A 15,117-nucleotide genomic window follows, 5' to 3' on the forward strand; every position below is an offset into this window, starting at 1 on the left:
TATTTCTTACTCTGAACTTCAACTTGTTCTTGAGGAAGCCCGTGACAAGTTCCTTGTTGGCATGCATTCTCAAACCGTTCCAGGCAGAGTAAGACACCATGATTGTTGCAACACCCTTGTTCACAGCGTTGTAATATGCAGGCATGTGAATTCCGAACAGCCCCTTAGAGTCAATCACTGTGTTGTTCTCGTCAATCCCTCTTACTGTACCTCCATCTCCAACAAAATGTTTAGCACAAGCCGCGACTTTTGACCTGTAACAGTCACAAGCTCAATTCGTAAGTAAATGGAATTTGTGTTGGTACACTAATTGATTGATTAAGTTATGACTGAAATGAATACTTAGTCAAAACAATATACTAATAGTTTCAGTCAGACATAAGCTCATTTGATCTCCCCCACATGTGAAAGATATTAATAAGTTGGACAGTGACTGGTCCTACAGTGGAAGAAAATTCAAACGACGACACTTTAAGAACCTTATATCGATAGACTTAAAACGTAGCACATGGGGTGGCCAGTCACTGATCGCCAGAAAGGCTTTGCATTTGTAATATTGACAGCCGCGTTCTAAATGAAAGCACGCGTGAGCATGACCTAAGAATTTTCAGCACTTTGAATATAAAGACTGAATCAAACAATTCAAATCCTACCCAAATCTAGTTGAAAAAGAAAGCAAGTCGACATGAATTATTGTATTAATTGCATATTCATACAGGTAGCTTTAACTTCTCATAGTAATTATACAAAAACATAGTATCACAAAGGATTTATAACAGGCAAGAAGATACTTACTTTCCACCGACAAAGGGAACACCCCTACGCTTGGTAGGAAGGTCACCTTGCAAACCAGGTATAATCTCAGTCATTTGTTGGACAATTTTATAATCCTCGCTGTAGCTCTCATAGCATCTTCCCCATCTTGGATCCCTACATACCTGTCAAACCATATCCCCATTGCAGAAATATTAGTTAAGCATACAAGTTTTCTGCAATGATTCCAAACTTGTAAACTTCATTATACTTACTGCAATACAAGGTGCAAAGGCGTATGGGATTCCGGTCGCTCTAACTTCAAGCGCGGTTGCTTCCCCAATCCTCTTAAGAAGGTTAGGATCCCTAAAACATTAGTCAAAATACACAAACATAAACTTGTTTCAGTTTCATCGCCATACATTAAATTCCTTTTGACATTGTCATAAACAGAGTAAAGGCACTTCTAGGACAAGTACTTGCCTTGTGACTCCAAGGCCTACATTGTGTGGGAAAATGGTGGCACCGTAGACATTGTTGTGACCGTGAACAGCATCAATACCGTAGATCATTGGGATTCCAAGGCGAGTGGAAAGAGCCGCCTTTTGAATCCCATTGACCATGTTCACCCAAGTTTCAGGAGTCGCCTTTTCCGAAGGCACACTTCCTCCTCCACTCAAGACACTCCCTACACCATAAACAACCCACAGTGTCAAACTCATTTAGACAACACATCAAACACTTAACAATACATAATTCCTCAGAACTCTTTCTTCTTACCAATGAAGTATTTCTGCATAACTTCAGGAGTTGCGACGCTGCGTTCGATCTGAACCATCTGACCAATCTTCTCCTGGAGAGTCATACGGTTCATCAGATCCCTGATTCTTGCACCCAAAGGCTGCTTTGGGTCCTTGTACTTCAAAGTACCTTCAGCAGCAGCCACGGCACAACACAGCAGCACAAGACATAACACTTTACTCAGAGTCCCCATTTTTCTCTTCTTCTCAACACAACTGCAGAGAATCAGATCTAAAGCTCTTAGTCACAGGAACTGTTCCATTGTAGATCAAATCAAATATAGCAAGAAACAAAGGTCAGCTGGAAAGAATCTAAAAGTGAAACACTTTGACAAATCTGAAAACTTTAGTTGAATTCAAGAAGCTACACTAACAGAAAGAGCTGAAAAATCAAATCTTTCTTCATTCTTTTTAAGATACTGACCGGTTTCTGAGAAACTAAATAAAAATCAGATCTTTATTGACCAGTGAAGAAAAGAAGAAGACCCAAGATGAGATGTGTGAAAATGGGAAAGAAGAACACACATTCAAGCATCTTTTACGGTGTTGGTACATAAAAGAGAAACAGAAGAAGAGATTTGAAATCAATACCAAAAGAAGACAAAGAAGCAAAGGATAAAGAAAGCTTACAGTCTTGGAAATGGTATCTTCTTCTTGGAACTGTAGAATGATCTCTCCTCTCTAGGAAGGAGACGATAGTAGTGATGATAGCAGCAAAGAGAGAGAGAGAGAGATCTAGAGAAGTGTGCTGCTGCTGCTGCTTCCTCGTGCTACCTTCGTGTTTTTAATAACACTGGAAAAGTTGCTCTCCTTTTCCCACATGGATTTTTTCTCTTTTTTATTTTTCTTTCAAGATTTATATCGAAAAAATATTTGTTTCTAAGTTTTTGTCTTCTGTCATTTTGTAATTATGGAAAAAGATTAGCAATGGCTTTTCATATATAAAACGAATTTTGGATTTTTTTTTTTAGGATTCTAATTATATTTTGGTTAACTATCAAATGAAAAGAAAGCATGAAAATTAATTTCTAGACTGAATAATATTATGGGCCACTCTCAGGACTCAGGAGTAGTCACGACTTGCTCACCACAAGTCTTAAAGTTCGGCTCGAATTAGTGGGATAATACACTCAAGTCAAAAGGCACATGTCATCAAATTTCGTATGACTGAATAGTGAACACATAAATGCTACTTATGCCATGACTAAATTATCAAGATTTATATCTAACCATATTAAAAAAATATCCTAGAAAGTTTGTTTTTTGTTGTAAAAACGTTATGAAATTGCTACTAAGTAAAGAAAGTTCTAAATATCATGATACGCCGAAAATATATTATTGAGACTTGATCACCATACGTCTATATAATGTATAACTTTTTACAAGAATATTTGCATAACACATTGATTAACTTATATAATTCTACAATATCTCATTGTATTTTAGAGAGAGAGAGAGAGAGAGGGAGTTTAGTTATTCTAGTTTCTAACACACACAAACAAAACAAAAAAGACACCTTTATTAGGTTTACATTTTTTTTTTTTTTACTATTGCATCAAACTATAATTTTAAATCGACCAAGTGTAGTAGATCAGAAAACACGTAATAATATATATAATCAACAATGTGTGGCAAATGGCAATGACATGTTTTTGAGTGGATAATAATGAAATAGAAGAAGAGATGAGATCTTTGTTATTGACTTATTAGCAATGGTCTTCGCCTGGGACAACTCATTAAAATCATATGGGAGATCGTGTTAAGATGCCTCTCGCAGGTCCCAAGTTTACCCACCACGTTATACACTACAAACGTTCTCATTCTGCTTTCTAGATCTCTTCTAACGGCTACAATTTCTCGCTTTCGTTTTATTCTTTTAGATGATCAGATATAGGGAATATAATAAGATGCTTATTCGACTAGTCTCTTTCTTTTTGTATGTTATCGTTGATCTATGGTTTTAAAAGTTTTGCAACACTAATTTCAAAAATGAGACAAAGTAACATCTAGTGACATGATGTATCCGAGCGAACACCAGCGCTAATAGCCGAATACGTACATGAATCATTTAGTGGACACAACAATTCTTACTGGGCCTAACATAAGCTCTAATGGGCTGATATGACTTAATGTTGTACCTGATTTTATTTTTGTATAATAATATCGCACGAGCGAGGAGGAAGCTAAACTTTGCTGTTCGGCTCAGGAGGATAGTACACCTCTGCAGGATGGCACCCATTTGACTTTTGGTCTAATGACTAATGCTATCTTTGCTTTACGCGAACCTGTTAATAATTATCGGTGTTTTGTGGATGATTCCTGTAAAGCGACAGATCCTTTCACTGGCAGATGTTAGTATTGTACTTCTCCTGAAGGGGAACTTCCCACTATGGGTATATCTAACCTTCGTCGTAGTTTTTCATCCCTCCATGCAGAAGTGGAAGCCCTAATTTGGGTAACGAGGTGTATAATAGGAGCGGATAATGAGAATGTTGTTTTTCTCACGGACTGTTCTGATCTGGTGAAGATGGTGTCTTCGCCTTCCGAGTGACCCGCTTTCAAGACATATTTAGACGAAATTGAGATCGATAAAGATGAATTCTCGTCATTTTCTTTAGTCTTGATTCCCCGTTCACAGAATGGTATGACGGACAAGCTGACGCGTCGTGATAGAGTGGAACCGCAACAATCTACTTTTGTCAACGTTTTTCCTTTAAATTGGCTCATTTGAGTCGATCTTGTATGTTGTTATAAAAAAAAATATATATATCGTACGAGCATCGAATACGCCACATCACGCGTTGGTCTTACATTGCCTGATCAGCATGCCACAAGCAACAACACAAACTTAACCGTTCACTTGCTTTTGGTGCTCTCATCGAAAACAAAAGAAAGTTGTGTATTTATTTTGGACCATATTACTATTTCCACTTCGGCTGCTAGAGTCACATCAAATTACATTTTGTAGCGCAAGTAATACTATATCTAGACATCTAGTACATGCATTTCGTGATCTTTCGTAGTGTATACGAAAAACAAAATCTTCCCAATGACGTTTATTATTATAATTATTTAAGAGAAACATCAAATTAAACAATGATTAAAAACCCGATTAATCATTTATTTTCAAGAATTTGTATTAGAATTACCGTTTTTTAAATATTTCTTTTCAAAAATATCTATTTTTGAATATTTTTATTTTTGTCCTCTTTTACATAGTTACAATATATTAAATTAATTTTTATTTTTATTTTAGATTTGAATTTTCTATTTTATGTTTAGTATATAATTTTAAGGGGTAAAGTTCAATATTTGAGTTTATTAGTTTAGAATTGTTTTTTGGTGTATTAAAAACTATTTTTTTAAATAAAAAACATGAAAATGTATTTTTGAAAAGTGATATCGAAAAATGGGTATTTTAAAAAATGTTCATTTATTTTTTGATCATTTACAATAAATTTAATATTATTTATAAAAAGGTTCAATAGATTTTCGTATCTAGAATTAATTGGTTAGATGCAGAAGACTGACATGTACCTTTCGATCAGAGCTATTCATACAACTAGGGTAATAACGTGTGGGTCGGGGGTCATCACTGGTTTGAAGAGATGTTGAGGGATTTTAAATGAGGAAGGTCTTGCGCCAATGTGTGGTGAAGAACCTCTTCACATATGTATATGACACTCGCACATTACATGTATGGTATACCCGATGATAATATTCGCAAATGTAGTTTATGTAAAGATACTCTACTGATTGGTTTAAAGAAAATTCTAAATATTACATATTATAATCACTATAGGGATTTTAAATGAGGAAGGTCTTGCGCCAATGTGTGGTGAAGAACCTCTTCACATATGTATATGACACTCGCACATTACATTTATGGTATACCCGATGATAATATTCGCAAATGTAGTTTATGTAAAGATACTCTACTGATTGGTTTACAGAAAATTCTAAATATTACATATTATAATCACTATTTGAATTTTGATTTGCACTATTATCTTACTTTGTGTAAGGATAGTGTAGGATAGGATTGTACCAACTCATATCTTTTAGTTTGGGAATCAATGAGAAATTTTAATCACTTAATATGTGATTTGATTGCATATATTTAGGAAGATTTACATATATCATTTAAAGATATATCTTTATGTATATATAGAGCGTTATGACCATTGATAATAAATAAGAAAACCTTTTCGAAAGTTATGTTTTCTTGACACTTTGCTTTGCCTTTTTGCTTTTACTATTGCTTTGATCTGAAATTTTTTACCTATCATAAAAAGAAATGTTATGTCATATGAATTTCATTGAACATGACAACTAATATTACATCTAATACTACAAATGTACATATGTCATCTGGACCAAAATCAAAAGCTAAGTGGAGACACCAGTTGTCATCTTTTTAATACTGCATCCTTTGCAAATAGTTATTTAATTTTTCCTGATTTTGGTAACGTTATTTAATTTGAAAAACCAGAGACTTTTAAACTTACAAAAAGTTAGATTACGAGACAGAGAGTTAATCATGGGGCTTAATCTTTTCTATTAAACAATTTTAATGAACAAAATATATCTGATGCTATGCGGTGCTAATTTTGGCACCTATTTCTTCGTTGTAAGAAGTGGGATAATGTTTAAACAAACTTGTATATTCCGATTTCATCTTTCGGAATCAAAGGATTTAATATTCCTCACTAATTTTCTTTTTAACGAGCCGTTTGACTAATTCTCTATGTGAATATTGTATACATATATATATTTTTTCAAAATTTTGGTTTAGTTTTCTCTCACATATTTCTCATTATTTTAGAATATGACGTTTCATTGTACTAATCCATTCTTTGAAAAGTCAAAACTTATCTTGGTAGTTTTTGTTTTTTCTCCAATTTTTGTAAAGTTTTGACATTGATATTTTATGGAATTTTTTTAGCAAATGAAGGTTGTTGATGGACACTTTACACTTGTATATAGGGTTTTTTTGGATAGTTTTCTTCTTAAGATAACGTACGAGGTACGACATGTATCACATAGGTGAGAATTCGGATGGTGAAAATTGACAACATCAACAAATTAAAAGAAGTAGATTATAAATCCTAAGCTTTGAATGGTTGGTCCATAAATTGCATACTATATAATGTGTACTAACATGTGTTTTGTTTGTTCGGAGCGTACCGATTAACCATTCAAGACTCTATTGTGTACAATTAATATTTTTGGTTGCGTACGTAGTTAGTTTTATATTCAACATACTTCACCAGTCACCACTTTGATTCAGATTCAAATTTTAGTACAACACGTATACAATTTGTAAACGGTGAAAGACTACAAGTAAACGAGTTCGATTTATCTAAAATTAAAGGCTCTTTAATGAAAGCAAACAAATGATGGCGATCGAACCATTTCCCATATATTTAATCCAATTGTAAACAATTAGTATGAATTATTTGACCAATTTAATTACCTTTGTTAGCTTCATCTTTTCACTAATTCGTCAGCTACCTAATATTTCACGTTCAATAGATACCAACCGTACAAAAACGCTTCTTATCGTGTATTAATATTCTCTTGTACACAGAGTAAAAATATTGTAAAAACTTTTTGTGTCAGTTACTGAGTTACACATATCACCAAAGCCAACGTTTAGAGGATCGATGTCTTGGAGCTAACTAAACTCTCTGGTTTGGTTTGTTCTATATGGTTGAGAGAAATTTGATTTTTGAAGAAAAAGAAGAAGAAGCGATGATGAAGAGCAAGACCTCTCTGGTTTTCGCCATTAACGGAGAAAGATACGAGCTCGAGCTCTCTTCTATTGATCCTTCCACCACACTCGTTGATTTCTTGCGTAACAAGACTCCTTTCAAGAGCGTCAAGCTTAGTTGTGGCGAAGGTATGATATGATGATAACTATAGTCAAAGTCGACGTTTCTTTTCATGTTCTTGTGTGTGTGTGTGTGTTTTTTTTCTCTATGATTTTTGATCCAAAAAACAACAGTCTGTGTTCGAATTAATAGATGTGTTCTTGCCTCCGATTCTATCTATGTCTTATTGCTTGACAAACTGATCCCTTTTTTTTTTTTTTTTTGTCAAAGATTGATTTGATTCCGACTCGATTCTAAACGAAGATTCGTTTCTTTTGTTGTGCTATCACCGGTGTGTTATATAATCCAGATTCAGATCTTATACTATGTGCTTGTAAACAACATATAAAATATTGCTGATCCTTTTCCCTTTCAGCTTTTTTCATAAAGTACTGCAAATTATAATCGTAATAGCTAATTTTTTTATGTTGTGTGTTGGCGTATGCGTTTACATTAAAAAGGAGATTTAGATTATAATACTAAAGACGAGTTAGTGGATCAATAAGTCCAAAAAGGTCCACATGCTTTATGTAGATCGAAGAGTTTAATTTTATTTAATTACAAATGAAAATTTTCAATTTATGATGGTGAATTGTGTGTTCAACAATTCCATGAGTGAATAAAATATCTCTGAAGCTTGTGTTTATATAAATATTTGGAGAAGACATCACGTAACCTAATGCTTGGGTTCTAAGTAAATAGTTTTGTATCCTCTGTAATTGCAGGTGGTTGTGGCGCTTGTGTTGTTATTCTTTCAAAGTATGATCCATTGCTCGAAAAAGTCGAAGACTTCACGATCAGCTCGTGTCTCACGCTCCTCTGCAGCATCGATGGCTGCTCCATCACTACCTCAGATGGTATTGGGAACAGCAGAGTCGGTTTCCATGCGGTCCACGAGCGGATCGCAGGTTTTCACGCCACGCAATGCGGTTTCTGCACACCCGGAATGAGCGTCTCCATGTTTTCCGCTCTCTTGAACGCTGATAAGTCTCATCATCCTCCTCGCAGCGGATTCTCAAACCTCACCGCTGCAGAAGCTGAGAAAGCTGTGTTGGGGAACCTATGCCGGTGTACTGGATACAGGCCCCTCGTGGACGCTTGTACGAGTTTTGCAGCGGATGTGGATATCGAAGATCTTGGATTTAATACCTTTTGCAAGAAGGGAGAAAACAGAGGTGAGGTATTAGGAAGGTTGCCATGTTACGATCACACATCATCTCAGGTTATCTGTACATTTCCAGAATTCTTGGAGAAAGAAATCAAGAACGAGATGAGTCTTGATTCAAGAAAGTACAGATGGTCGAGTCCTGTTAGTGTTTCGGAGCTTCAAGGGTTATTAGAAGTCGAGAATGGTTCGTCGTCGGTTAAGTTAGTTGCAGGTAACACGAGCACCGGGTATTACAAAGAAGAAAAAGAGAGGAAGTACGAGAGATTTATCGATATCAGGCGGATTCCTGAGCTTACTCTGGTGAGAAAAGATGAGAGTGGAGTTGAATTAGGAGCTTCTGTTACTTTATCTAAAGCTATTGAGGTTCTAAGAGAGCAAGAAAATGTTCCCATGTTGGCTAAGATCGCTACTCATATGGAAAAGATCGCAAACAGATTTGTGAGGAACACGGGAACGATAGGTGGAAACATCATCATGGCGCAGAGGAAACAGTTTCCTTCGGATCTCACAACCATACTTGTTGCTGCTGGAGCAACGGTGAAGATCATGACTAACAGCTCGGTTCAAGAAGAGTTCACATTAGAAAAGTTTCTTGAACAGCCTCCTCTTGAAGCCAAATCTCTTCTTTTGAGCGTCCAGATTCCGTCTTGGCGCCCTGTGAAGAAGAACGGTTCTGCTTTGCTCTTTGAAACTTATAGAGCAGCGCCACGTCCTCTAGGAAACGCATTGGCATTTCTGAATGCGGCTTTCTCAGCTGAAGTGTCTTTGAGTGAAGCACTTGATGGCATCGTTGTAAATGATTGCCGGTTGGTTTTTGGGGCTTATGGAACCAAACATGCACACAGGGCGAGTAATGTTGAAGACTTTCTTATAGGAAAAGTGATGTCTGATGAAGTTTTGTCGGAAGCTATTGGCTTACTTAAAGATGAGATAGTACCTGATAAGGGTACTTTGAATCCCGGTTACAGATCAAGCTTGGCTGTTACTTTTCTCTTCGAGTTCTTCGGATCTTTAACTGAAACAAACGCTAAAACTACAAACGGTTTGCTCAATGGAGGATGCAAAGAGAATGGTTCAGATCATCAGAATGTTGAATCTTTGAAAGCTGAAGCTATGCTGTCATCTTCACAACAAATAGTTGAAACTCAAGAACATAGTCCAGTCGGTAAAGGCATTACAAAGGCTGGAGCTTGTCTTCAAGCATCTGGTGAGTACTAATTATACTCTTTGATCATTTGCTTCGTGAAGATGCGAAACATTGCTTCTCTGTTAATGTTTTTAAAATAAATTTGCAGGTGAAGCTGTTTATGTAGACGATATTCCTGCTCCTGAAAATTGTCTATACGGTGCATTTATCTACAGTACAATGCCGCTGGCACGGATTAAGAGTATAAAGTTCAAGCAAAACAGAGTTCCTGAAGGAGTTGTTGGCATAATTACTTACAAGGATATTCCCAAAGGCGGGAAAAATATGGGTACCACCGGTTTCTTTACGTCGGATCTTTTGTTTGCAGAAGAAATCACTCATTGCGCGGGTCAGATAATCGCAATTTTGGTAAGTTCGTTGAAGGAATTCTCTTTTCCTCTGAAGCATTTTTGTGAGGAATTAACTTAGATTCAGTATGTTTTATATGTAGGTTGCAGATAGTCAAAAGCATGCAGATATTGCAGCAAATCTTGTTGTGATTGATTATGACACAAAGGATTTAGAACCGCCGATACTGTCCTTAGAAGAAGCTGTCGAAAAGTCTAGCGTTTTCGACATCCCTCCACCTCTGCGTGGTTACCCGGTCGGTGATATTACCAAAGGAATGGATGAAGCTGAACACAAGATTCTTGGATCAAAGGTGGTTTCCCTTCCAAGATATGAATGTCTCTTTTAAGTCCTGTTGTTGTCTAACCATCATTATTAATCTCTTTGATTGTGTTATATGTGTAGATAAATTTCGGATCACAGTACTTCTTTTATATGGAGACACAAACGGCACTCGCAGTGCCGGATGAAGACAACTGTATGGTGGTTTATAGCTCGACTCAAATCCCCGAGTTTGTACATCAAACCATTGCTGGATGTCTTGGAGTTCCTGAGAACAATGTTCGTGTCATCACTAGAAGAGTTGGAGGTGGATTTGGTGGGAAAGCCATCAAGGCAATGCCTGTGAGTTCGCAATTTAAAATTACTACTACGCTCAACTGAGAGAGTTTGATGTTTAATTTTAACATTGTTTTCTTTCTTGGAACAACCTGTTTCTAGGTGGCTGCAGCCTGTGCACTTGCAGCATCCAAAATGCAGCGTCCGGTGAGAACATATGTGAACCGAAAAACGGATATGATAACTACGGGAGGAAGACATCCGATGAAAGTCCCATATAGTGTTGGATTCAAGTCCAATGGAAAGATTACTGCTTTGGATATAGAGGTGTTACTTGATGCAGGGTTAACCGAAGATGTAAGCCCGCTTATACCAAAGGGGATCCAAGGAGCACTGATGAAGTATGATTGGGGTGCTCTCTCTTTCAATGCGATATTATGCAAAACAAACACTGTGAGCAGAACCGCGGTTAGAGCTCCTGGTGATGTACAAGGATCATATATCGGAGAAGCCATCATTGAAAAAGTAGCTTCATATCTTTCAGTTGATGTGGATGAGATCAGGAAGGTTAACCTCCACACGTATGATAGCTTGAGGTTGTTTCACAATGTCAGAGCTGGTGAATCCCCTGAGTACACGTTACCTTTTCTTTGGGACAAAATCGCTGAGTTCTCAGGATTTAACCAGCGGAAGAAGGAGGTTGAGGGTTTTAATACATCAAACAAGTGGAGAAAGAGAGGGATCTCACGTGTGCCTGCGGTTTATGCAGTTAGTATGCGATCAACACCCGGAAGAGTAAGCGTTTTGAGGGATGGATCAATAGTGGTTGAGGTTCAAGGGATTGAGATAGGACAAGGGCTGTGGACAAAGGTTAAACAGATGGCTGCATATTCTCTTGGTATGGTCCAATGCGGTACTGCAAGCGATGAGCTGCTCAGGAAAATCAGGGTCATCCAATCCGACACCTTAAGTATGGTGCAAGGGTCAATGACTGCTGGTAGCACAACCTCTGAAGCGAGCAGCGAAGCGGTTAGGATTTGTTGTGATGGCTTAGTCGAAAGGCTATTACCCGTCAAGAATGCTTTGGTGGAGCAAACAGGAGGACCTGTGACTTGGGATAACCTCATCAGTCAGGTCCATAATCTTGAAACATTATTCATGCGTCTCATGTTCTCTGGTTAATTTGAATGAACTTAAGAATGTTTTGACTCTTGAACTGTCTGGTGTAGGCTTATATGCAATCGATAAACATGTCGGTTAGTAGCTTATACTTGCCGGACGACTCCACCGAAGAATATATTAACTATGGAGTTGGAGCAAGCGAGGTAAAGCTCCAAATATTGAAGAAAAGATGATCTCAGCTTACTTACATTTTGTGAAATGATTTCACTTCTTTCTTTGGTTGTAATCAACAGGTTGAAATAAATGTTTTGACGGGTGAAACAACGATTCTGCGCACGGATATTATCTATGATTGTGGGAAGAGTCTCAATCCCGCTGTTGATTTAGGACAGGTTAGTCCCGGGAAACCACTCTATGTGTGTCTTTGTCTGGTTCTTGATCTAAATTTGTAGTGTTATATGTTTTTTAAAAAATTTGTTTATAGATTGAAGGAGCATTTGTTCAAGGACTTGGGTTCTTCATGCTTGAAGAGTTCCTAATGAACTCAGACGGTCTCGTGGTAACAGACAGCACATGGACTTACAAGATCCCAACGGTCGATACAATCCCAAGACAGTTCAATGTGGAGATTCTCAACAGTGGACAACACAAGAATCGTGTTCTTTCATCCAAAGGTGACTTTTAATTATCTATGTTTTTTTTTCTCATTGATTTCTCTTTATTGAAACCCAAAAGATCAAAACTCAAAAGTCTTTTTTTCAAACTTTTTGTTTTGGTTTTGATACAGCTTCGGGTGAACCGCCACTGCTTTTAGCGGCTTCTGTTCACTGCGCGGTACGAGCAGCTGTTAAAGAAGCCAGGAAACAGATTCTGACATGGAACAGTAACCAACAAGGGGCTGATACGTACTTTGAATTGCCTGTTCCAGCAACAATGCCTGTTGTGAAGGAGTTTTGTGGACTCGATGTTGTCGAGAAATACTTGGAATGGAAAATCCAACAGAGGAAGAAAATATAATAGCATATGTTTGTGATTATGATGTGAATGTAATTGCTCTGTATGTGTTTACTTTGTAAGTGCTTGCAACAATGCTTTAATCGCATAAAAATGTATGGGCTTACGATAAATCGGTTTCTGTAATAAGCTGCATGTATTAACTCTTCAATAATTTTGTTTTTCTAAAATCTTTAATCAGGTTCAAGAATTGTTTTCTTCTAGTTTTTTCTTAAATATATATAATATGGGCAGGGCAGGACATAATCTTAGAAGATTGTGAGCATGACAATGGTGGTGTTGTGTTTGGATTCATCATCACTCAACGTTGCATATGTATAATTCAATGTTGTCTCATATACATATGTATAATGAAACCTGTATATAATATACGATAGTAATTAGAAATATATGATTATTTATTTGTTGAAACTCTAAATTTGTGGACAGGCAAATAAAAAGGGACACTTAATGCCTAAACTCGATCCAAAGAAAAAGAATCATCAAAATCTTTAAGACAAAGTAAACTCAAAGAAGAGAAAGAGGAAGTGGAAAACCCAAAGAATTAAGCCTTCGTAACTTCAAACTAAAACCAAATCACAAATCTCTTTGTTGTCTTAATAATACTCTTGGCCTATAAAATCATAGAGATCTATCTCTGCTTTCTCACAAAACAAAACATTACCTATTAACCAAAAAAGAAAGAGCAGGACTAAAACAAAAGAGAGAAAGAGATAGAGAGAATGGCTAACTTTGGAATCGAACGGGTTTACCAAGAATTTGAGCCTGTAACTAGATGGACCTCTGAACCAGACGCCGAGGTCCTTGTCGCTGATCTTCCAGGTTCGTTTTCTTCTTCTCGATCTTTTTTATTTGGTGTTCTGTTTTCTACATTACACACAGAATAGAGAGAAAAGAGTTTGGTAAGAGGAAGCAAAGCTCATCGGCATTTTCTTTTGTGGTTAGGATTCAAGAAAGAACAACTTAAGGTGGCGGTAACCGCAACAAGGAAGCTAAGACTTATAGGAGAACGTGCAACTGGGGGAAACAAATGGCTTCGCTTCCACAAGGAAATTCCTGTTCCCTTGACTGTTGACACTGACTCGATTTCAGCTATGTTCAAGGATAACAAACTCTACATCCGACATCCCAAAATCAAGACAGAAATCCCTCAAACTAAGCCACCATCACCAGTCAAACCACCGGTGATCATGAAAAACCATGATCTGCATGAGAGAAAACAAGGCCATGGTCAAAAAGCAATGGCTGAGAAGCCGAGCGGTGGTAAAAATNCTTTGGAATCGAACGGGTTTACCAAGAATTTGAGCCTGTAACTAGATGGACCTCTGAACCAGACGCCGAGGTCCTTGTCGCTGATCTTCCAGGTTCGTTTTCTTCTTCTCGATCTTTTTTATTTGGTGTTCTGTTTTCTACATTACACACAGAATAGAGAGAAAAGAGTTTGGTAAGAGGAAGCAAAGCTCATCGGCATTTTCTTTTGTGGTTAGGATTCAAGAAAGAACAACTTAAGGTGGCGGTAACCGCAACAAGGAAGCTAAGACTTATAGGAGAACGTGCAACTGGGGGAAACAAATGGCTTCGCTTCCACAAGGAAATTCCTGTTCCCTTGACTGTTGACACTGACTCGATTTCAGCTATGTTCAAGGATAACAAACTCTACATCCGACATCCCAAAATCAAGACAGAAATCCCTCAAACTAAGCCACCATCACCAGTCAAACCACCGGTGATCATGAAAAACCATGATCTGCATGAGAGAAAACAAGGTCATGGTCAAAAAGCAATGGCTGAGAAGCCGAGCGGTGGTAAAACAGATCAGCTGAAACATGATGCACAGCAAAAAACCGATCAGCTGAAACATGATGCACAGCAAAAAACCGATCAGCTGAAACATGTTGCACAGCAGCTGAAACATGATGCACAGCAAAAAGCAAGGGAATTACAGAATGGAAAAAAGGAATTAATTGGTGAGACTAAAGGACCTTTGGATTCCAAGGATGAGGAGAAAGACAAAGTTGGAGCAAAATGGTTCGAGAAGTACAAAGAGGCAACTGGAAATGTGGTAAAGGAAGCTAAGAACAAAAGACAGTTACTTTGCAATTTGGCTGCTTCGGTGTCATTGGTTCTGCTTATCTTACTGTATGCTAGAAATGCAGTACGTTCATCCTTTGTGTGGGATACCGAGGAATAAGTGACCCTTACAGTTGTATCTCACAATGTATAATCTTGCTCATGCGAAAAGATAAATAATAATTGCCTATTCCACTCTATACAAATGTGTGACGAGAAATGAGA

General features: G+C 37.3%; 3 protein-coding genes across 5 annotated transcripts in view; 2 read left to right on the forward strand and 1 right to left on the reverse strand.

Annotated features, from left to right (window-relative positions):
• The window catches only part of LOC104738075 (beta-glucosidase BoGH3B-like), a 5,598-nt gene extending 3,603 nt beyond the window's left edge, over window positions 1-1,995 (reverse strand). The window contains exons 1-6 of the mRNA XM_019234532.1: window positions 1,978-1,995; window positions 1,534-1,769; window positions 1,237-1,441; window positions 1,029-1,119; window positions 796-938; window positions 11-254 (exon numbers count right to left, since the gene is read on the reverse strand). Coding sequence (XP_019090077.1) covers window positions 11-254; window positions 796-938; window positions 1,029-1,119; window positions 1,237-1,441; window positions 1,534-1,747 — 897 coding nt within the window. The 5' untranslated portion in view covers window positions 1,748-1,769; window positions 1,978-1,995. The remainder of the gene's footprint in view (window positions 1-10; window positions 255-795; window positions 939-1,028; window positions 1,120-1,236; window positions 1,442-1,533; window positions 1,770-1,977) is intronic.
• Window positions 7,089-12,994, forward strand: LOC104736175 (indole-3-acetaldehyde oxidase-like). Its single transcript, XM_010456109.1, has 10 exons — window positions 7,089-7,455; window positions 8,152-9,801; window positions 9,890-10,149; window positions 10,232-10,441; window positions 10,534-10,752; window positions 10,849-11,820; window positions 11,916-12,011; window positions 12,102-12,200; window positions 12,293-12,482; window positions 12,596-12,994. The coding sequence occupies exons 1-10, from the start codon at window positions 7,263-7,265 to the stop codon at window positions 12,823-12,825; spliced, it is 4,119 nt and encodes a 1,372-aa protein (XP_010454411.1). The 5' UTR covers window positions 7,089-7,262; the 3' UTR covers window positions 12,826-12,994.
• Window positions 13,458-15,092, forward strand: LOC104736176 (inactive protein RESTRICTED TEV MOVEMENT 2-like). 3 transcript variants are annotated; one of them, XM_010456111.2, is made up of 3 exons: window positions 13,458-13,597; window positions 14,140-14,186; window positions 14,310-15,092. In XM_010456111.2, the coding sequence occupies exons 1-3, from the start codon at window positions 13,545-13,547 to the stop codon at window positions 15,011-15,013; spliced, it is 804 nt and encodes a 267-aa protein (XP_010454413.1). In that variant the 5' UTR covers window positions 13,458-13,544; the 3' UTR covers window positions 15,014-15,092. The 3 variants fall into 3 exon arrangements, with proteins under 3 accessions (XP_010454413.1, XP_010454414.1, XP_010454412.1); XM_010456112.1 differs by lacking the exon at window positions 14,140-14,186 and adding an exon at window positions 13,768-14,093 and having other exon boundaries at window positions 13,465-13,644; window positions 14,702-15,092; XM_010456110.1 differs by lacking the exon at window positions 14,140-14,186 and adding an exon at window positions 13,768-14,046 and having other exon boundaries at window positions 13,465-13,644; window positions 14,589-15,092.

Source organism: Camelina sativa, chromosome 13, assembly GCF_000633955.1.
Source record: "Camelina sativa cultivar DH55 chromosome 13, Cs, whole genome shotgun sequence".
Lineage (NCBI taxonomy): Eukaryota > Viridiplantae > Streptophyta > Magnoliopsida > Brassicales > Brassicaceae > Camelina > Camelina sativa.

Excerpts from the sequence above, each read along its gene's own strand:
- LOC104736175 (XM_010456109.1), top strand. The coding sequence starts at position 7,263 with ATGGTTGAGAGAAATTTGATTTTTGAAGAAAAAGAAGAAGAAGCGATG. Across the intron at positions 7,456-8,151 it reads CAAGCTTAGTTGTGGCGAAG|GTGGTTGTGGCGCTTGTGTT; the intron begins GTATGATATGAT and ends CTGTAATTGCAG. Across the intron at positions 11,821-11,915 it reads GGGATAACCTCATCAGTCAG|GCTTATATGCAATCGATAAA; the intron begins GTCCATAATCTT and ends TGTCTGGTGTAG.
- LOC104736176 (XM_010456111.2), top strand. The coding sequence starts at position 13,545 with ATGGCTAACTTTGGAATCGAACGGGTTTACCAAGAATTTGAGCCTGTA. Across the intron at positions 13,598-14,139 it reads GAATTTGAGCCTGTAACTAG|ATGGACCTCTGAACCAGACG; the intron begins ATGGACCTCTGA and ends GCCTGTAACTAG. Across the intron at positions 14,187-14,309 it reads CCTTGTCGCTGATCTTCCAG|GATTCAAGAAAGAACAACTT; the intron begins GTTCGTTTTCTT and ends TTTTGTGGTTAG.